The sequence below is a fragment of the Ostrea edulis genome, chromosome 8 (assembly GCF_947568905.1).
Source record: "Ostrea edulis chromosome 8, xbOstEdul1.1, whole genome shotgun sequence".
Taxonomy (NCBI): Eukaryota; Metazoa; Mollusca; class Bivalvia; order Ostreida; family Ostreidae; genus Ostrea; species Ostrea edulis.
This window is the reverse complement of record NC_079171.1, coordinates 2,038,251-2,061,377: the sequence shown is the minus strand read 5'-3', so window position 1 is coordinate 2,061,377 and position 23,127 is coordinate 2,038,251. Positions and strand designations below refer to the sequence as shown.

Sequence of the window (23,127 nt, the reverse complement as noted above, 5' to 3'; positions counted from 1 at the left end):
GAAGTCATCGTATAGTGAAGACGTGCTTGGAGGTAAGGTATTTATGACTACTCATTTGCGGTGTCTCAAATTGCTGAAGACGGACCATTTGGGTATCATAAATTCTTGCTGAATAAAAAGGAGCAAAGTGTATTAATAGGGTGTTTGAAACCCGGTGTTTAGAAATAGGTCTGGGAGCTAAGGCTCAAATGTAAGTTTCAGACCTAGGCTCAGAGCATAGAGAGATAACAAAAAGAAAAACCAGATAAATATAGAAGATCAGTTTAAATCATTGTGTTGTTGATTATTATTGATTCTGTTCTATTATTTTATTTAAATCCAATCAGTAGAATACGGGCATTATCCTGTTATTCGCTCCGCGGAGCGAATAATATTTGACGTTGTTGACGTCACGCTAAAATCGTCAATGGAGGAACAATAAGCAACTGAAACAAAAAGCAAACCTTGAGTACAAGGTCAAGTGTTAAAAATAGGTGAAGGTGCAACTAAATAGAGAGAATATACCTTCGTAATAAACATGAAAATCTGAAGTTTTATTTTATTTGTAACGTTTGTATTCGTAGTGTATTTTAAAGATAATATTTATTCAGAAATCTATGAATGATATTTTGAAAGATCATCCTTATAATATATAATATACTCCTGTTATTCGCACCGGTGCGAATAACAGGAGTATATATATACAGACGAGGTTTACATTTCAAGCTAAAACGCTCTAAAAAGGGAAGAATTCCCGGGAAAGGGGTTTCTTTGGGGGAGACTATATAAAAAATGGGGCTTGGAATTTTTGGGGGTGAATTTCAATGAATATGACATTTAATGAATTAATATAGTGCTAAAATTATTCGCACCGGTGCGAATAACAGGAGTATATACAGACGAGGTTTCCAATTTCAAGCTAAAACGCTATAAAAAGGGAAGAATTCCAGGTGAATTTCATTGAATATGACATTTAATGAATGAATATAGTGCTAAAATTATTCGCACCGGTGCGAATAACAGGAGTATATATATACAGACGAGGTTTACATTTCAAGCTAAAACGCTCTAAAAAGGGAAGAATTCCCGGGAAAGGGGTTTCTTTGGGGGAGACTATATAAAAAATGGGGCTTGGAATATTTGGGGGTGAATTTCAATGAATATGACATTTAATGAATTAATATAGTGCTAAAATTATTCGCACCGGTGCGAATAACAGGAGTATATACAGACGAGGTTTCCAATTTCAAGCTAAAACGCTATAAAAAGGGAAGAATTCCAGGTGAATTTCATTGAATATGACATTTAATGAATGAATATAGTGCTAAAATTATTCGCACCGGTGCGAATAACAGGAGTATATATATACAGACGAGGTTTACATTTCAAGCTAAAACGCTCTAAAAAGGGAAGAATTCCCGGGAAAGGGGTTTCTTTGGGGGAGACTATATAAAAAATGGGGCTTGGAATTTTTGGGGGTGATTTTCAATGAATATAACATTTAATGAATTAATATAGCGCTAAAATTATTCGCACCGGTGCGAATAACAGGAGTATATACAGACGAGGTTTCCAATTTCAAGCTAAAACGCTCTAAAAAGGGAAGAATTCCAGGTGAATTTCATTGAATATGACATTTAATGAATGAATATAGTGCTAAAATTATTCGCACCGGTGCGAATAACAGGAGTATATATATACAGACGAGGTTTACATTTCAAGCTAAAACGCTCTAAAAAGGGAAGAATTCCCGGGAAAGGGGTTTCTTTGGGGGAGACTATATAAAAAATGGGGCTTGGAATTTTTGGGGGTGAATTTCAATGAATATGACATTTAATGAATTAATATAGTGCTAAAATTATTCGCACCGGTGCGAATAACAGGAGTATATACAGACGAGGTTTCCAATTTCAAGCTAAAACGCTATAAAAAGGGAAGAATTCCAGGTGAATTTCATTGAATATGACATTTAATGAATGAATATAGTGCTAAAATTATTCGCACCGGTGCGAATAACAGGAGTATATATATACAGACGAGGTTTACATTTCAAGCTAAAACGCTCTAAAAAGGGAAGAATTCCCGGGAAAGGGGTTTCTTTGGGGGAGACTATATAAAAAATGGGGCTTGGAATTTTTGGGGGTGAATTTCAATGAATATGACATTTAATGAATTAATATAGTGCTAAAATTATTCGCACCGGTGCGAATAACAGGAGTATATACAGACGAGGTTTCCAATTTCAAGCTAAAACGCTATAAAAAGGGAAGAATTCCAGGTGAATTTCATTGAATATGACATTTAATGAATGAATATAGTGCTAAAATTATTCGCACCGGTGCGAATAACAGGAGTATATATATACAGACGAGGTTTACATTTCAAGCTAAAACGCTCTAAAAAGGGAAGAATTCCCGGGAAAGGGGTTTCTTTGGGGGAGACTATATAAAAAAATGGGGCTTGGAATATTTGGGGGTGAATTTCAATGAATATGACATTTAATGAATTAATATAGTGCTAAAATTATTCGCACCGGTGCGAATAACAGGAGTATATACAGACGACGTTTCCAATTTTAAGCTAAAACGCTCTAAAAAGGGAAGAATTCCAGGTGAATTTCATTGAATATGACATTTAATGAATGAATATAGTGCTAAAATTATTCGCACCGGTGCGAATAACAGGAGTATATATATACAGACGAGGTTTACATTTCAAGCTAAAACGCTCTAAAAAGGGAAGAAATTCCCGGGAAAGGGGTTTCTTTGGGGGAGACCATATAAAAAATGGGGCTTGGAATTTTTGGGGGGTTAATATCAATGAATATGACATTTAATGAATGAATATAGTGCCATGATTATTCGCACCGGTGCGAATAATAGAAGTATATATACAGACGAGGTTTTCATTTCCCAAGTAAACTAATGACACATTTACTTAAAACATACATTTTTATTATGAAAGTGAAAAGGAAACAGTAGCATACAATCTGTAATTATTCCTAAAAATACACACACAATGAAAGATTTTACGATTTTTAAAAATATTTATTTACATAATAAATGTTTTAAAACAAAATCCTGAAAAGTGAAAATAATTTTAAACATTTACTCGGCCATTTCTACTCATTTTGCAAAGGTTTTAAATTAAGTAATAAAAAAAATTAATGACTTTATTTCTTAAACTGTTTGATCCACCGTTCTTGAAAGTAAGATTTCCAATATGCGGGACTTGAACTTTGCATGGTTTTTCCCTTTCTCACGCAATCTGAAAACGCCTGTACCTCACTTGAATAGAAAGCAATTGTTGAATGCAAACAATGAGAAAAATTGAACACTACTCATGCAATTGTTTGTAAAGGAAGGTCATTGTTAGTCGAAACTTAGAAACGGAATAAATGTGTATTTCAATACAGTAATACAAGAAAAAGGATATTATTGAACTAAGAAAGTTTTTTAACCCGTATTGACAAAACAAAGACGAAATTTAATGCAAGAGACAAGTACATAAGCATTCAAAATGAATGATTTTTAAAAAATGAAACAAATTATTAGACGGTTTATTCCGTAACATTACTAAAGATTAATTTGGCTAGCTATCATTAATTTTGTATTCTGATTTTTTTGTAAGTAACGGAATAAACGCTATACTCAAACTTTTCAAATATTATAAAAATTGAAATACATTATGATAAGGTTTATTCCGTAATATTATTTTAGATATTTAGCAGTTTAGTTGGCCTGTTAGTATTAATTTTCTTTCCTTGGGGGGAGGGGGGTATTCACGGAATAAACGCTATACGGTTTATTCCGTGACATTATTTGGAGATTAAATTGGGCAGATATGAATTTTCTATTTATTTATTTTTTTTGTAAATCACGGGGTAAAGTTATTGGGATTTAGGGGAAAAAAAGATCATTTCTTATAATAAAACTTTTAAAATGCACAAATTTAGTACGAAAACAAATTAAGAAATAACGTCAACAACGTCAAATATTATTCGCTCCGCGGAGCGAATAACAGGATAATGCCAGAATACGCCAAGTAGCGTAAGGAAAATTATATATATATATATCTACTTCATTCGTGGTCGAACCTACAAAACACATTACAGTCGTTATATTTGTTGACCCTTTGTAAGTTGTTCTTTGCATTTGTGAATATATCTGTTTATAAGTGTGTTTCCGGTGTTCTTTGTGTGTAGGAAATCACTTTATTGGCGTCGCCGGTAGGATGTTTTGCCCACCTGCGCCGCGGATCATAGTGGGGGCCAATTCTTACGCAGATGGGTCCTACTGAAAAATAATAAAGAACCCTGGGAATTTTCTAAGTATTACAATATTATGTAGACTGATTGACTACATTTGTTTTTTATGATAGTGCAAGCAAACTAACGAATCGGCATCCATACACAACCTATTTTATTGGAGGAAAATGTTGCGCTCGTTAATTTCTGTCATCTCGATCCCGATCTAATTTTTATACAGAACTCAGAATTATTTGTCAAATTTGTTAATTTTGGACATTTGAAAATTTCTTTCTTGACAAACCGCGATCATTGACAAAAATCTAACTTTTTCAGTTTATTTCCCACCACACGCATTGCATTTCATTTCTGTGAATTGAATTATTCTTCTGAATATGAAAATTATGAATTACTGGAAACGAAATAAGTAAAAATGTAATTGGGAATAAAAAAATATTGAAAGATCATTCAAAGTGCGCAGTGTGTACTGCATTCATGAAATGGAATTAAATATCATATTAAAGGAACCACATCTCGTGTGTCTATTTTTCCCCTTTTATATTCATTCACCCCCCTCCCATATGGGGGGAGGGGCTCTTCTTACAGGGAATTTCATATCATGAATTGAAAAACAACAAATCTATGACAGAACAACAAACCTGTGATAGAAGAACTTTAAACTGCAAATCAGTAAAGGTGATTAATTTCAGTCTACCTATTTAATATTCAATGGCGGATCTCGACCGGGGAGTGGGGGGGTTGCAAGGACTGCAATCCCCCTTTTTATTTTGTCCAGAGTGGAGAGAGAGAGAGAGAGAGAGAGAGAAAGAGAGAGAGAGAGAGAGAGAGAGAGTTTATTCATGCTGGAAAATGACTTTCAATCGCCCACGTCTCTCCAACACGAGGTCAGCGCTTGGAAACAGAAGTGTTCAGTCGTAGATTCACCTTACCTGTTACCAACTGCAAAGCAGAAAGGTCCTTTTCATCTCAGCACGTAGCTTGTAAAGATGTATTTACGTTCCATAATGGGCAAGATCGAGAGCCTTTCTGGAGTGGCATTAATGAATGATTACTCCTAATATCAAACTGGACATTAATTATTTAACAAAGAGATTCATTCACATGCATCCGAAAAGAATCAATTGTCAAATGAGCAATGCTGGATCAAAATTTAATTTTAAATATTTAGGGGGGGGGGGGGTCAAAACTCCTGCAAGTTTATGCAATCCAACATCGATATACATGTACATTTGTACACTGATTATTATTTTCAACATCATCAAATTTTTATTTCAGACCACCAAACTATACTGTGCCTACACTTCCTTAATTTCTGTCTGGCTAAAAGTCTGTATTAGATAACATAGAAGTTCTATCACTTGTATCAAAAGCCCCGGTGAATCAACGAAACATGCATTATGATACATATTGGGCTTTTTTTCTTTTTTTTTATGATTTGAATATTTGTTATAATGAGAGTTTTTAGAATGAATATATTATCGGTAGCGAAATGATTCCCCCTGAATTGGTAGTTGCCATGTAGGTTATTTGTTTTTAAGTACGAATTCAGGCGATCAAAAAGTTTACCCACACCGCTAGTAATAGTTTGTTGGTTATAGATGGAAGATGTCTATATACTAGACTCCAGTATCAAGGTATTTCATCAGAGAGAAGGATTTTATTTACAAAGTTTTGTTATTACAGATGGAGGTGTGTTTGAGCTACTTTTAATAAATTCATTGAGTATCAAGTCTTGTCCTGGTGATTTGCCACATTTTAGGTTTTGATGAAGACTAAGTGATTTAAGTTTTTTGTCAGACATTGAACATTTATCAATGAACATTGTAAATACGTTTGTCATTTTCAATTATTTTTCAAAGGATGTTTTAATCGGTAACTAACTTATAAAACTGCATGCATACGATAAAATAAGTATACACTGTACAAAACACATATCATGGTATCAATAGTCAACAAATCCTCTGGTTCATCCCCCCCCCCTTTGAAAATCAAGATCCGCGCCTGATATTATGGTCGAGATCAATCAAACATTATTCAATCTCATGAACTTCAACACTTTTTATTTATTTATTTTTAAAATCTTTTTTGTTTTTGTTTTGTTACAACAATGGCATTTTTGAAAACAAACAGCACAGCAAATACAATATGCGCATTAATTGCAGACAATATCGAGCATGCGATTACATTTAAATTACATTTCCTTTTATTTTTTACTCCTCCAAACACTTAGAATAATTTATGTAACAACATCCTTTTTATCTGTATGGTTTTCTGTAGTTTTGTAACGTATTTCCTTATACACAAGAAGGCTATCAAAGTCAGTGCCTTGTCAATTCAAGGGTTCGAGGTGTAATTAGAATAGCAACTTTCATTGATAAAATAAAATTGGAAATGTTATTAGAAATTGGGTCTGCAGATATATACAAATATGCCCTAACCCTACCCAAGTTAATAATTACTATGAAATCAAGGAAAGTCAATCAACATACAAAGATCAGGGGTTCATCAAATGATTTATAATATCAAAACAATTTAACAATGGGTATGACCACCCTCAGCCAACGACTGGCTGACCTCGGACTAACGTTTGTACTGCAGCCTTATTCAGGACACACAGTACAAGTGACAGCCCTTCAACCGCTGCACACACTGTAGAGCCTTATTCAGGCAGACACTGTGAACAACAGCCTGGTCGTCAGTCAAGTCCAGTACACAGGACAGACGAATTATGTGGCTAGCCTTAATCTGGTCGACCTCGACAGTGGCAGGCCTCTTACTACTAAGGTCAGCCTATTAAAAGGACAGCCTCAATGCCTCCACTCTGACACCGTTACAATGCACGGAATTAAACCCTGGCTTTCTCAGTAAATCACTTTATTGCTTGCAACTTACTGTTAAACTTATCCACCACGTCTTCCAGCTCTGGGCTTCGACAATAACTGACTGACGACAACTGTTTCGCGCTGTATTTATAGTGTTAGGTCATGTGACTAAATTACGGATGTTTACATTGAAAACTACAATGTAGAACCTGGGTGATCGATGGATAAATTTCCGAAATATTACATTTTCATATTCAAAAAAATATGTCCATTCACAAAAATACGATGCGTGTGATGAAAAAATAAACTGAAAATGTTAAATTTTTGTGCGATTTACTAAAGTAAGGCATTTCACCTGTCTTGGGCCTCTAGCTGTTTTACAAAATGAGATGACGCATGCGCTGAGGTCATTGTTTATCATGGAGGCGAATTTGATAGCGAAAGGATGTAGTGTTTGAAATGACGACGATTATCGTTGCTCTAGTGTGGAATTGAATGGTTCCAATAGTATTCCCTTGCAGCAAAAACATTCATGAATTGATTTATGTAAGTTTTCGAAATATTCACATCAAATGTAAGCTGAAATAAATTCAAAGCGAAGCGCGACTGATTTCCCACATACTTTATGAAGGCTTGGACAGAAACGAGGGGGATGGGAAAGACCGAAAATAAATGACCCCCTCGTTTCCACAGAAACAAAGTCTTGTGATACATGTACGGGAGATAACTCAAAATTAGTAAACAATCAGAGAATTCTAGCTGTGAACCATTGTTTAGTTTGCTATCTTAAAAAAATCACGCCGCCATTTTATTTTTCCGCGAACACTTTTGAGGCGGCGCTGTACATGGGGTTCGTATTCTCTATAAGAGATTAAACTAACAAGAAAACTTTTCTATGAATATCAAAGAAATTGCATAAAATATAGAAATACGTATGAACAACATCGTAAGCTTCAAGCGGCTTATTCCGTTATACCATTTCTCTTTTAATTCATTTCTTTAACTTTCACATGTACAATTCTATATCAACATTTTAACAAAACAAATTATGAAACCATTAAAGTCCTTGTAAGCTGACGGAAAAAAAACACTTAGCGTGCGTGTCACCAAGTTAAACCCAAGTAGAAGTGGATACAAATATTTCCATTGTATACAAAACAGGGTGCGCAGTTCTTCATTAGAAGTGTGCAAAACAGAGTTAGTCAGGTTTTTGTACACGGTACAATATAATGATCATTCATTGACACTTTAAAAAAAGTTCAGAAATTGGTTTGGAACTAGCTAACGCTGAATATATAAAATTTGAAATAAGGACCCAGAACGCGAACTTTATATCCCCGCCTACCTCAAAGATAATTTTCAACATTTATATTGCATCCAATCTTATCATTCTCAAATGTGTATAGTCATTCACATGAATGTTCTTGAAATTAACGTTATTTGGTGATAAAGAGACAACTTTATGATTCTATTACATCTTGAGTCTAAATCTTTGATAAACTATGAAAAACGAATTCTGCTGGTCTAAGACCTTTAGAACCGGAGAACTTCTGCACATAAACCAAGCGTTTTTACAACAATCTCCGGTCAGTTCTATTTATGAAATCAAGGGAGGGTACATATTTAAATCATGGAGGTTGAACTAAATTTGACCAATGGAAATCAATTACTACAGATTCGTAAAGAAAGCGTTGTTAGTTATTGGATATATTTTTATGTTCGTTTATGTTTATAAGTAATTATATCTAGTTGTTTATGTTTATAAGTAATTATATCTAGTTGTTTATGTTTATAAGTAATTATATCTAGTTGTTTATGTATATAAGTAATTATATCTAGTTGTTTATGTCTATAAGTAATTCTATTTAATTGTTTATGTTTATAAGTAATTATATCTAGTTGTTTATGTTTATAAGTAATTATATCTAGTTGTTTATGTCTATAAGTAATTATATCTAGTTGTTTATGTATATAAGTAATTATATCTAGTTGTTTATGTTTATAAGTAATTCTATTTAATTGTTTATGTTTATAAGTAATTATATCTAGTTGTTTATGTCTATAAGTAATTATATCTAGTTGTTTATGTCTATAAGTAATTATATCTAGTTGTTTATGTCTATAAGTAATTATATCTAGTTGTTTATGTCTATAAGTAATTATATCTAGTTGTTTATGTTTATAAGTAATTATATCTAGTTGTTTATGTTTATAAATAATTATATCTAGTTGTTTATGTCTATAAGTAATTATATCTAGTTGTTTATGTTTATAAGTAATTATATCTAGTTGTTTATGTTTATAAGTAATTATATCTAGTTGTTTATGTTTATAAGTAATTATATCTAGTTGTTTATGTCTATAAGTAATTCTATTTAATTGTTTATGTCTATAAGTAATTATATCTAGTTGTTTATGTTTATAAGTAATTATATCTAGTTGTTTATGTTTATAAGTAATTATATCTAGTTGTTTATGTTTATAAGTAATTATATCTAGTTGTTTATGTTTATAAGTAATTATATCTAGTTGTTTATGTTTATAAGTAATTATATCTAGTTGTTTATGTTTATAAGTAATTATATCTAGTTGTTTATGTTTATAAGTAATTATATCTAGTTGTTTATGTCTATAAGTAATTCTACTTAATTGTTTATGTCTATAAGTAATTATATCTAGTTGTTTATGTTTATAAGTAATTATATCTAGTTGTTTATGTTTATAAGTAATTATATCTAGTTGTTTATGTTTATAAGTAATTATATCTAGTTGTTTATGTCTATAAGTAATTCTATTTAATTGTTTATGTCTATAAGTAATTATATCTAGTTGTTTATGTTTATAAGTAATTATATCTAGTTGTTTATGTTTATAAGTAATTATATCTAGTTGTTTATGTTTATAAGTAATTATATCTAGTTGTTTATGTTTATAAGTAATTATATCTAGTTGTTTATGTCTATAAGTAATTATATCTAGTTGTTTATGTCTATAAGTAATTATATCTAGTTGTTTATGTTTATAAGTAATTCTATCTAGTTATTTTTGTCTATAAGTAATTATATCTAGTTGTTTATGTTTATAAGTAATTATATCCAGTTGTTTACGTCTATAAGTAATTATATCTAGTTGTTTATGTTTATAAGTAATTATATCTAGTTGTTTATGTTTATAAGTAATTATATCTAGTTGTTTATGTTTATAAGTAATTATATCTAGTTGTTTATGTCTATAAGTAATTACATCTAGTTGTTTATGTTTATAAGTAATTCTATTTAATTGTTTATGTCTATAAGTAATTATATCTAGTTGTTTATGTCTATAAGTAATTATATCTAGTTGTTTATGTTTATAAGTAATTCTATTTAATTGTTTATGTCTATAAGTAATTATATCTAGTTGTTTATGTCTATAAGTAATTATATCTAGTTGTTTATGTCTATAAGTAATTATATCTAGTTATTTATGTTTATAAGTAAATATATCTAGTTGTTTATGTTTATAAGTAATTCTATTTAATTGTTTATGTTTATAAGTAATTATATTTACCTGTTCGTGACGTCGTTGACCTGTCTACTGTGGGTTATGTTTATAAGTAATTCTATTTACCTGTTCGTGGCGTCGTTGACCTGTCTACTGTGGGTTATGTTTATAAGTAATTCTATTTACCTGTTCGTGGCGTCGTTGACCTGTCTACTGTGGGTTATGTTTATAAGTAATTCTATTTACCTGTTCGTGACGTCGTTGACCTGTCTACTGTGGGTTATGTTTATAAGTAATTCTATTTACCTGTTCGTGACGTCGTTGACCTGTCTACTGTGGGTTATGTTTATAAGTAATTCTATTTACCTGTTCGTGGCGTCGTTGACCTGTCTACTGTGGGTTATGTTTATAAGTAATTCTATTTACCTGTTCGTGGCGTCGTTGACCTGTCTACTGTGGGTTATGTTTATAAGTAATTATATTTACCTGTTCGTGACGTCGTTGACCTGTCTACTGTGGGTTATGTCTATAAGTAATTCTATTTACCTGTTCGTGACGTCGTTGACCTGTCTACTGTGGGTTATGTCTATAAGTAATTCTATTTACCTGTTCGTGGCGTCGTTGACCTGTCTACTGTGGGTTATGTTTATAAGTAATTCTATTTACCTGTTCGTGGCGTCGTTGACCTGTCTACTGTGGGTTATGTTTATAAGTAATTCTATTTACCTGTTCGTGGCGTCGTTGACCTGTCTACTGTGGGTTATGTCTATAAGTAATTCTATTTACCTGTTCGTGGCGTCGTTGACCTGTCTACTGTGGGTTATGTTTATAAGTAATTCTATTTACCTGTTCGTGGCGTCGTTGACCTGTCTACTGTGGGTTATGTTTATAAGTAATTCTATTTACCTGTTTGTGGCGTCGTTGACCTGTCTACTGTGGGTTATGTCTATAAGTAATTCTATTTACCTGTTCGTGGCGTCGTTGACCTGTCTACTGTGGGTTATGTCTATAAGTAATTCTATTTACCTGTTCGTGGCGTCGTTGACCTGTCTACTGTGGGTTATGTCTATAAGTAATTCTATTTACCTGTTCGTGGCGTCGTTGACCTGTCTACTGTGGGTTATGTTTATAAGTAATTCTATTTACCTGTTCGTGGCGTCGTTGACCTGTCTACTGTGGGTTATGTTTATAAGTAATTCTATTTAATTGTTTATGTCTATAAGTAATTATATCTAGTTGTTTATGTCTATAAGTAATTATATCTAGTTGTTTATGTTTATAAGTAATTCTATTTAATTGTTTATGTCTATAAGTAATTATATCTAGTTGTTTATGTCTATAAGTAATTATATCTAGTTGTTTATGTCTATAAGTAATTATATCTAGTTGTTTATGTTTATAAGTAAATATATCTAGTTGTTTATGTTTATAAGTAATTCTATTTAATTGTTTATGTTTATAAGTAATTATATTTACCTGTTCGTGACGTCGTTGACCTGTCTACTGTGGGTTATGTTTATAAGTAATTCTATTTACCTGTTCGTGGCGTCGTTGACCTGTCTACTGTGGGTTATGTTTATAAGTAATTCTATTTACCTGTTCGTGGCGTCGTTGACCTGTCTACTGTGGGTTATGTTTATAAGTAATTCTATTTACCTGTTCGTGACGTCGTTGACCTGTCTACTGTGGGTTATGTTTATAAGTAATTCTATTTACCTGTTCGTGACGTCGTTGACCTGTCTACTGTGGGTTATGTTTATAAGTAATTCTATTTACCTGTTCGTGGCGTCGTTGACCTGTCTACTGTGGGTTATGTTTATAAGTAATTCTATTTACCTGTTCGTGGCGTCGTTGACCTGTCTACTGTGGGTTATGTTTATAAGTAATTCTATTTACCTGTTCGTGACGTCGTTGACCTGTCTACTGTGGGTTATGTCTATAAGTAATTCTATTTACCTGTTCGTGACGTCGTTGACCTGTCTACTGTGGGTTATGTCTATAAGTAATTCTATTTACCTGTTCGTGGCGTCGTTGACCTGTCTACTGTGGGTTATGTCTATAAGTAATTCTATTTACCTGTTCGTGGCGTCGTTGACCTGTCTACTGTGGGTTATGTTTATAAGTAATTCTATTTACCTGTTCGTGGCGTCGTTGACCTGTCTACTGTGGGTTATGTCTATAAGTAATTCTATTTACCTGTTCGTGGCGTCGTTGACCTGTCTACTGTGGGTTATGTTTATAAGTAATTCTATTTACCTGTTCGTGGCGTCGTTGACCTGTCTACTGTGGGTTATGTTTATAAGTAATTCTATTTACCTGTTTGTGGCGTCGTTGACCTGTCTACTGTGGGTTATGTCTATAAGTAATTCTATTTACCTGTTCGTGGCGTCGTTGACCTGTCTACTGTGGGTTATGTCTATAAGTAATTCTATTTACCTGTTCGTGGCGTCGTTGACCTGTCTACTGTGGGTTATGTCTATAAGTAATTCTATTTACCTGTTCGTGGCGTCGTTGACCTGTCTACTGTGGGTTATGTTTATAAGTAATTCTATTTACCTGTTCGTGGCGTCGTTGACCTGTCTACTGTGGGTTATGTTTATAAGTAATTCTATTTACCTGTTCGTGGCGTCGTTGACCTGTCTACTGTGGGTTATGTCTATAAGTAATTCTATTTACCTGTTCGTGGCGTCGTTGACCTGTCTACTGTGGGTTATGTTTATAAGTAATTCTATTTACCTGTTCGTGGCGTCGTTGACCTGTCTACTGTGGGTTATGTTTATAAGTAATTCTATTTACCTGTTCGTGGCGTCGTTGACCTGTCTACTGTGGGTTATGTCTATAAGTAATTCTATTTACCTGTTCGTGGCGTCGTTGACCTGTCTACTGTGGGTTATGTTTATAAGTAATTCTATTTACCTGTTCGTGGCGTCGTTGACCTGTCTACTGTGGGTTATGTCTATAAGTAATTCTATTTACCTGTTCGTGGCGTCGTTGACCTGTCTACTGTGGGTTATGTTTATAAGTAATTCTATTTACCTGTTCGTGGCGTCGTTGACCTGTCTACTGTGGGTTATGTTTATAAGTAATTCTATTTACCTGTTCGTGGCGTCGTTGACCTGTCTACTGTGGGTTATGTCTATAAGTAATTCTATTTACCTGTTCGTGGCGTCGTTGACCTGTCTACTGTGGGTTATGTTTATAAGTAATTCTATTTACCTGTTCGTGGCGTCGTTGACCTGTCTACTGTGGGTTATGTCTATAAGTAATTCTATTTACCTGTTCGTGGCGTCGTTGACCTGTCTACTGTGGGTTATGTTTATAAGTAATTCTATTTACCTGTTCGTGGCGTCGTTGACCTGTCTACTGTGGGTTATGTTTATAAGTAATTCTATTTACCTGTTCGTGGCGTCGTTGACCTGTCTACTGTGGGTTATGTCTATAAGTAATTCTATTTACCTGTTCGTGGCGTCGTTGACCTGTCTACTGTGGGTTATGTTTATAAGTAATTCTATTTACCTGTTCGTGGCGTCGTTGACCTGTCTACTGTGGGTTATGTTTATAAGTAATTCTATTTACCTGTTCGTGGCGTCGTTGACCTGTCTACTGTGGGTTATGTCTATAAGTAATTCTATTTACCTGTTCGTGGCGTCGTTGACCTGTCTACTGTGGGTTATGTTTATAAGTAATTCTATTTACCTGTTCGTGGCGTCGTTGACCTGTCTACTGTGGGTTATGTCTATAAGTAATTCTATTTACCTGTTCGTGGCGTCGTTGACCTGTCTACTGTGGGTTATGTTTATAAGTAATTCTATTTACCTGTTCGTGGCGTCGTTGACCTGTCTACTGTGGGTTATGCTGTGACAAACTGACTCTTCTCTCTAATTTATGTGAATCTTCATTCGCGCAGTGTTCAACTTCCTTATAGCTATCTTTCCTTTAACGGGAAATCCCGAGTAAATCTTTTTTCACGGAAATTCCCGAGTGAGTCTTATTTCACGGAAATTTCCGAGTGAGTCACGATATCGCTATGTGTAACGCTGTGTCCTGATAGATTCTCAGTTATTTTATGTGTGTACAGTAACTCTGAAAATAAATGTCTTTACCTACTAAGTAAGTACAGTAACTCTGTAAATAAGTGAACTCTGCAAATAAGTGAACTCTGTAAATAAGTGCATGCAACTAAGTAAGTATAGTAATTCTGTAAACAAATGTCTTTACCTAGTAAGTAAGTACAGTGAGTTTGTAAATAAGTGTGTGTACCTAAATAATTACAGTAACTCTGTAAATAAGTGCATGCACCTAAGTAAGTACAGTAACTCTGTAAATAAGTGTATGTAACTAATTAAGTACAGTAACTCTATATAAATAATTACATGCACCTAAGTAAGTACAGTAACTCTGTAAATAAGTATGTGTACATAAGTAAGTATTGTAACTCTGTAAATAAGTGTATGTACCTAAGTAAATACAGTAACTCTGTAAATAAGTGTGTGTACCTAAGTAAGTACGGTGACTCTGTAAATAAGTGTGTGTACCTACGTAAGTACAGTGACTCTGTAAATAAGTGTATGTACCTAAGTAAGTACAGTAAATCTGTAAATAGTCACTTTGTTAATAACTGTATGCAGTTGATAATGGCATATTTATACATAGATATGGGAAGTTGATGATGGAGAAGCTGATCATTACGTTTGTCATACAGTTGATGTAAATACATCGCAATAGATTACTTTAAATCACTACTAATTGTATTGCTAGACTTGATGTTAACATATCGTAATGGCCTACATCTTTACAGTTACTCCCCTTACACCGGGAGTTCTGGGCACGCTGACGATTACGGTCCTCAGCTTTAAATAAATAGTACTAACAAATGGTGTATAGTAAAACTTACGTTACCAAATTCTTTATTATGCTGCGTTTTAACAGGTTGTAATATATCTATGACAAAAACAAAGTTTAATTACTCAGATTTTATGGAGAAAACGTTTTAGAAAATGCGCTTCGTCAATTTGTAAAATTGGGGATGGGGGTGTTAAAGGTTTATTTGACTATTATTTCTGTTGAAATTATGCAATTAATACTGATGATTTCAGTATAGGGATTTTCTCCGTGACGTCAGAAATCAGTCACGTGAATTACTGGTTGGCAAAACATTTGAAAGTTTAATGGCCGAATGCTGAGTAAACACGAGCAAAACGATGGTTGTATCATGTTGTGTAATAGGCTGTGCTAATCGATTTGATAAGAGTAGTCCGAAAAGCTTTTACCGCATACCCAAGAAGCCAGAATCAAGAAGAGAGCTCTGGATATCTGCAATTAAGCGTCAACACATCAGTGGTAAACCATGGGAACCAGCGGACCACGACCGTGTTTGTTATCTGCATTTTGTTACTGGTATGTACAATATATACATTCATTTGGAAGTAAACAGACACATATATGTACAGGTTAGATGTGTATTCATACGAGAATGTTAAGACCAAGCACCGGGAGTTGGGGGGGTGGGTTGACAAGTAAACAGAGAGAACGGATTTTACCCGATCATTAAAATCTGGAATTGTGAGAAGGATGGGGTGGAGTATTTATCAACTCAATCTGCCTAAAACCCCATATCATTTGAATTGTTAAGTGGGGAGCATCAAGCAGCACTGATGTTTACATGAGTTCAATATTCATAACTGTTAAAATCTTACATTCTTCTCATCTAGTCCTAATACAGCTGTATTATGTCATACTATCAACATTAGGGGGATTTATCCAATATACCTTATATCTTTATTTACGTATAAAATAAAAGATGATCAATGTCACTCACATAGGGGGGGGGGGGGGGGGGGGGGCTAAATTGTACTCAATGAAGATTCAATTGGGAACAACTCATACTTGTAAAAAGAAATGCATAAATGATTAATTATAATCTTAATTTCAGGTTCGAAGAGCAATGATCTGTCATCTCCTGATTATGTGCCATCTGTGAATATGGGATATGACACAATCAGACAGAAAAATCCAGACCTACGAAAGTCAAGATACTTGAGAGCAGAAAAGCGTGAAACAGAGAGACAACATATTGAAGTAGCTTCTGCCCTTTTGGATTTATCCTGCAAGGAAAATCTCAACATGCCAGTATCAGATCCAGATCTACCCAGTGACTGTAAGTTTCAGTATATTTTCTGAATAAAAGTGCTTATAACATTTTAATAGATTAAATATAATGTATAAGATGTACAATTTCAAAATTATCAATATTTAAAAATATGCTTCTGTACAACCTGCAAGGTAAGCTAAATGCATAGTCATGTGTAGAAAAGTGTTCATTTTATTATCCCTGATGTGGAGATTCTGACTCCAGGGTGGAGTCAAAGTTGGCATTATCACTAGTGCTTTTGTACTACTTGAATTTACCTCTATTTTATTGTTAAATTGCTCTATAGATATACAGTACTGCTGCTGAGTATTAAAAAACTTAAAATTATGCGGAACAGGAAAATTATGATAAATTTCGTAGCCTTTCAGACTATTATTTAATAATTTATCTGATACTCAGGTGATTGAAAAGACCTGTGGGACTCATTTCTACATGCATATATCCATTGACTCATTGCATTTCAGGTCCATCAAATGCATCTCAGCATGACAATTGTCTGAAGAAAATTGCTGAACTTCTCCTGGAAAATAAACAACTTTATTGTGAATTAGAAAGACTTCAGGTGGAGAACAAAGCACTCACAGAACAGGTGGGAAAGAGTTGCTTTGAGGAGCAAGTGACAGGGAGTGACCGCAGGCTGCAATTTCACACAGGAATTCCGTCAGTTACTTTATTTATGTGGCTACTTTCATATGTGAACAGTGACCTGCCTACAAGCAAAGTGATGTCAGCTAAAAGTGTTCTATTGTGCATTTTAATGAAGCTTAGACTAAACCTACAACACCAGGACTTGGCTTATCGTTTTAATGTGTCGTTGACTACAATTTCAGATATGTTCAATTTAAGTCTACCCATTATAGCAAAGAAACTGTGTTTTCTGATTCAGTGGCCAGAAAAACAAACATTGATCCAAAATATGCCCTTTGTGTTCAAATCTTCATATCCGAAGTGCTGTAGTATCATTGACTGCTTCGAAGTCTTTATTCAGCGACCAGGACACCTTACAACAAGATCACAAACATGGTCCAATTACAAACATAGCAACACCATAAAGTTTTTAGTGTCTATTACACCAACAGGTGCTATATCATATGTTTCAAGAGCATTTGGTGGAAGGACATCAGACAAAGTCATTACGTTGCGAAGTGGATATCTTGACAAACTCCAGTATGGTGACCAAGTGATGGCAGACAGGGGCTTTTTGATAGCGGAGGAATTAGCATATCATGGAGCAACCCTTGTGATTCCTGCCTTTACCAGAGGGAAAACTCAGCTCTCGGCAAGAGATGTTGAACAAACACGGAAAATTGCACATGTAAGGATACATGTAGAGAGAGTCATTGAGAGGATCAAGAATTTCAATATTCTGAGCACTAACTTGAGTATGCACATGGTCCCTCATGCTGACAGTATTTTAACTATTTGTGCTGCAGTATGCAATCTTCAACCAAAATTAGTGGCATAATGTATCAACTTAGAAGACTAATATTATATTGTCTAGATGTAAATTGAAATTTCCTTCTGCATTGACTTTTTTATTTAAACATTGGGAGTGAAGAATTGTACTTCAAAGTTGGAAATGAACTTTCAGACATCTGTATGATCAATTCTGTTGCATTACAACCCTTTTATTTAAAGTTGTGATTTATTCCACTTATTAAACCATTAAAATATTGATTTACATTTAAAGTTCTTCATATAGATATAAGAAATATGTTTGAGGGTGACAACCATTTTTAATATGACAAATGTCAGTCATATGATAACCACTGCATCAGAGTGAAGTCAATAAAAAGGAATAAAATACATTTTATTTGCTACAGAACAGGAAATAAGAAAATAAAAGAAGAAAACAATCATGAAAACTATACGTCAATTGAGAACAATATCTTAGTCAATTTGCAGTCATGTATTGCAACTTGGACAGAACCACTGACCACGGGGTTTGCGTCGAATGTTAACAGATGGGTAATGAAACCATTGGTACACACATCCTTCACTTTCACACTCAATCATTCGACCATACTCAGGCTCCTTGCATATGCACCAAGTGGTCCTCTCTCCGTTGTTGTTGTCAGGTGCGCCTTGGACAGAGGATGTGGGCTGTTCCTCCAACTGCCTTGTTAACAGTTCCTTTAGGACATGGGTTTTCATAAACCTCTCACATTTGTCCAGCAATATTCTGCAGAACTGCTCATCCCAAAAAATTCGTACTATCACCATGCTTGCAGATGGTTGGCACTTGGTGAAAACTACAAAGTCACAATACTGGCATTTCGTGATACACATCTGCATCTGTACCTGGGTAAAGTATCTGTGACTTGTCTTTAACTGTAACAACTTGTCAAGACAGAAGTCTCCATCCTTCTGTGCTGACTCCTCAACTGAAATATCTCTGTGTTTATAGGGGCACTTAATCTCTAAAACACCTTTCCCACAACAATCACAGCTTATCATGCCATCTGGACTAACTCCTAAGAAGGGGGCAGGATCAATCACAAATCCAGATAACTGACATTTGAAGTTCAGGTGGTTTCCTTTTTGATGACTGGCAAATGCCTGCCTGCACTCCTCTTCAGTATATATACCCCATTTCACAGCAGTATTCTTGGACAAGTCATACACGCTGTAACCAGCTACACGTCTTACCAAGTTATCTGGTGAAGTTGAGTCTCTTCTCACAAGAACGTCATGGGCTTTAGAGGCAGTGATCCTTCCCATTCGGTGCTGGTACCACAAAGGACTAATGCTTTGATTTCTTGTTGCTTTCTCCAAGTTGCTGACTTGGCTGGCAGACACTGAGTATGACTGGTATACTTCACACAAATCGGGAATGTTGCCTTCAATGTCATCTTGTCGTAAGGTAGATAATAGTTTTGGATATTTTGGTTCAACTTGATCAGTTACTGATGTCATTCCACTCAAGGAAGTGAAAAAGGCAGCATTTGGTGCGATGGCGTACAATTCTTGAAGAATGTTTTGTGGTGGAAGAGGTGCTGAGCCATGTGCTTGGACAGAATCAATTTCCTTTGTCCGTTTTCCCTTTATTTGGCTGTATATTTCTGTAATTGTGGCTGGTGTCACCTTAAAAATGAAAGAAATATTGCATATTTTACATGTATTCAATACATTCTATTTACCTGTATCTAGATAAATGTAAAACAACTGACAAGTTTGCTAATCCAAACTATAAATAATATTGTCAATTTTTCATTTCCATTGTGGTTTGTGACAATAGGAACAAAGAAAAAAACATTATTAGCAAATTTACCTCCTTTCGAAATGTGCAATTCCACTGACAGGCCTTGCTGGTAGAACTAGACTTTGTTAAGCCCATCTTCACTGCCATCTCCACTTTAAACAACAACGCTGCCACATGACTGCAAACTTCTCCAAGTCTGGAATAATCATATGATTCTCAATGCATTGCAAATATCCAGTAAACTAACGCTGACAATTTTGAAATTTAGAATATTTTAGCTTTATGAATTAAATTTTAAAGAGTACTTACAATCACAATTCATTAAATTATACAAAGAAATGTCAATGTGTGTAAACAATACATAACTAATACAGTATATGCAATTTATTTCAAACCTCAATTTATCTTAAATCATACCCTGCCATGCATGTGCAGTGTGCACAGTACACTGATCCACTGGCCTTCTCCAAATACACCCATGGTTCGTGGGGTTTGTCTCTGGCTCTCTGTGAAGGTGTTACTTTGGTCTTTAATGTCATATATGGACAATTCTCGTCAATCTGATGAGAGATCACTTCCTGCACATGTCCACTCAATACGTACCTGAACACACAAAAAATATCATTGAATACCTATTTTATCCAAGTATTGAAGTAAAATATTAGAACGATATGCGCCCGGTATATATCTATATAAAGAAGTTTGCACGCCTATGTAACACGTCACAGGTAAAGTGACCAAATATAGAAAAAGCACGTGATCTTTTATAAATAGGTTGATTTTTTCAAAAAATCTGTTTAAAGTTTTCATACTTGTACTAAGTTATACGTTAGTCATGAATTCCATTAGGAATTATTTACAAGAACAACTATCGTAATTATGCATTTATATTGTCCCATACTTGTAAGCATCTAATGATTTGTAGGCCTTCATAGACTCCTTTGTAAACAAAGATGGCGTGTCGATCAGGTACAGGTAAATATCACCGAACGTCAGATCTGGCCAGGTATCTGGGAGTCGACTCCAATTCTCCGTTAAATGGTAAGGATCAGGCAGAGAACAGGTACCACGGTTGTACAGCAACTTTACCGTATATCTCCTTTTCGCTTCTTCTGACAAAGAGTTCGCATATGTTGATAAAATATCGTTATCGGTAGACTTCTTCATACTAAGCGCCATGATCAATTTTTGGTTCTGCCAACCAGTTTACACGCATGCCCGAATCGTGACGTCACAGTACGCTTCGGCGAATATTCCTATTAATCTGTTTTAAAATCAACAGACACCTAGAATTAAAAGTACAATGAAAGCATGTGATACAATCAGGCACGTAACATCGTTTATAAAGAGGGGGAGTTGACTTCATGTTATTGCCTGAAAATTCTTCGCAAGTAAATAAAAAAATATCCAACGCTGTTTCAGTTCCAGTCATTGGTTTAAATTTTACCATTTACGACAAAGTTATTTTTTAAGAGAGGGAGGGGGTCATCTTATCTTTAGATGTAAATCTTATACGGTACCAATTTTGATGCACCAGATGCGCATTTCGACAAATTATGTCTCTTCAGTGATGCTCAACCGAAATGTTTGAAATCCGAAATAACAATGAAGTTTTAGAGCTATTATAGGCAAAAACAGTGTGCCAAAAAGTGGAGGGGTTTCAACAGTCTCTATTGAAGTCAGCATTTCGCAAATTCTATGGTCGTTATAACGATCTAGTTCGTCAATACAACCTCGCATTGGGTCAAATTCTGTCTGACGTGATTCACACCGATTGTTAAGCCGTTCTTGGCACACTGATTTTGACTGCGGATAACTCCGTTTACCTGATCAGGATATAGGGCTCACGGCGGATGTGACTGGTCAACAGGGGATGCTTACTCCTCCTAGGCACCTGATCCCACCTCCGGTGTGTCCAAGGGTCCGTGTTTGCCCAACTATCTATTTTGTATTGCTTGTAGGAGTTATGCGATTGAACACTTTTCGTTAACTTCACCTTGCATAAGAGCTATACGTGAGAGAGATAATCCTTAATTTTGAAATGAATTTCTAAATTTTATAATAGCAATTAAATATACATCCGTATTTTCAAGCTAGTAACAAAGTACTTAGCCATTGGGCTCGAGAGACCCTCGTGGACTAACAGTCCACCAGCAGAGGCCTCGACATATATTTATCTGATTGTGTCACAGTAAATCGGTCAACAGATAGTTATGTTGTGATGAACTGTGCAGTCTGTTTGGAATTGTATTCCTCGTTTCATCACGTTTTCTGACGGAAGAGGATTGTTGAAAACAGGAAAATTCGTCCCTAGTTATTTTAATCTCAGTTTATTTCTACATAAACAGGGAAGTTCGTCCCTAGTTATTTTAGTCTCAGTTTATTTCTACATAAACAGGGAAGTTCGTCCCTAGTTATTTTAGTCTCGCATCATTTCGACATAAACTATTTCATTTCTTCTCTTATGTCCCAAGACGTGAATTATATGAAGTAAATAACTGAACCATCATTCATGAAAGGTAAAGATAACGAACAGTGATCAATATATCAATCAAATCTATCTATCAATCAATAGCTATGATTAATTGTTTTGTTTAAAATGAAGACAATAGCAGAAAAGATATGGTTTGATACTCATACCAGCTGAAGTTGGTGACGTCACTAGATATCAGAGAAATACATTTCAATGTGAAGTACAGAGAATACAAACATTTGTACTTCACAGTTAATTTCAATGTGAAGCACACATAACACAAAGGAATATGTACTCCATAGCTAACTTCAAACCCTTTAAAGGACGTTCTAGTTTAATATTTCATGTAAATCAGTTCAATTAAAGATTTTGCAAAATAAATACACGGAAGAAATCGCTGTTGCTCACGTGATGTTTCCACTACTCATGTCAAACTATTGATATTATAATACCAAACACTGCTCTTATGTTTGTACAAATAAGTGTCCTTTATTGAAATAAAACAAGTTCAATACAAAGATCGCGATATTTATCGTATCGGACACGATATAACCGTACCGATACTAAATATATCCTAAAATCCGGGTTTATTGTGAAAGACAGTCGAAATAAAATTCATGAAATCCAAAAGTTAACTGTTAATGTGACAACGAGTAGTTAATATGACAACGAGTAGTTCATGTGCTGGCTGTATTAACTCTTTAACTCATTGTAGAGGATCACAGTGTATAGTACGACGTGATTTAACTC

General features: G+C 34.5%; 5 protein-coding genes across 9 annotated transcripts in view; 2 read left to right on the top strand and 3 right to left on the bottom strand.

The window, feature by feature from the left end:
• Nucleotides 1-11,004, bottom strand: part of LOC125672861 (uncharacterized) — a 50,286-nt gene extending 39,282 nt beyond the window's left edge. Inside the window, exon 1 of the mRNA XM_056147855.1 lies at nt 10,678-11,004. The gene's annotated coding sequence lies outside the window, so the exon portion shown is untranslated. The remainder of the gene's footprint in view (nt 1-10,677) is intronic.
• Nucleotides 1-14,634, bottom strand: part of LOC125648773 (uncharacterized) — a 144,509-nt gene extending 129,875 nt beyond the window's left edge. For 3 of the 4 annotated variants that reach the window (XM_056147891.1, XM_056147893.1, XM_056147894.1), the window contains exon 1: nt 14,368-14,494. The gene's annotated coding sequence lies outside the window, so the exon portion shown is untranslated. Of the gene's footprint in view, nt 1-14,367 lie in introns of all 4 variants that reach the window. The other variant, XM_056147892.1, reaches the window with a different exon arrangement.
• Nucleotides 7,139-12,166, top strand: LOC130049813 (uncharacterized). The gene is made up of 2 exons (XM_056147919.1): nt 7,139-9,383; nt 10,312-12,166. Exon 2 carries the CDS (start codon nt 10,594-10,596, stop codon nt 11,755-11,757), a length of 1,164 nt encoding a protein of 387 aa, XP_056003894.1. The 5' UTR covers nt 7,139-9,383; nt 10,312-10,593; the 3' UTR covers nt 11,758-12,166.
• Nucleotides 14,635-14,757: 123 nt separating the features above from the next.
• On the top strand, nt 14,758-18,383 carry LOC125667349 (uncharacterized). The gene is made up of 2 exons (XM_056147918.1): nt 14,758-16,708; nt 17,167-18,383. Exons 1-2 carry the CDS (start codon nt 16,534-16,536, stop codon nt 18,165-18,167), a joined length of 1,176 nt encoding a protein of 391 aa, XP_056003893.1. The 5' UTR covers nt 14,758-16,533; the 3' UTR covers nt 18,168-18,383.
• A 115-nt stretch (nt 18,384-18,498) lies between these two features.
• LOC125667345 (uncharacterized) overlaps nt 18,499-23,127 on the bottom strand; it is an 89,398-nt gene continuing 84,769 nt past the window's right edge. Inside the window, exons 1-5 of one of the 2 annotated variants that reach the window (XM_048901099.2) lie at nt 21,731-22,776; nt 20,806-21,190; nt 20,322-20,507; nt 19,974-20,100; nt 18,499-19,786 (exon numbers count right to left, since the gene is read on the bottom strand). In XM_048901099.2, coding sequence (XP_048757056.2) covers nt 18,608-19,786; nt 19,974-20,100; nt 20,322-20,507; nt 20,806-21,083 — 1,770 coding nt within the window. In that variant the 5' untranslated portion in view covers nt 21,084-21,190; nt 21,731-22,776 and the 3' untranslated portion in view covers nt 18,499-18,607. Of the gene's footprint in view, nt 19,787-19,973; nt 20,101-20,321; nt 20,508-20,805; nt 21,191-21,730; nt 22,777-23,127 lie in introns of those variants that run through there. The other variant, XM_056147865.1, reaches the window with a different exon arrangement.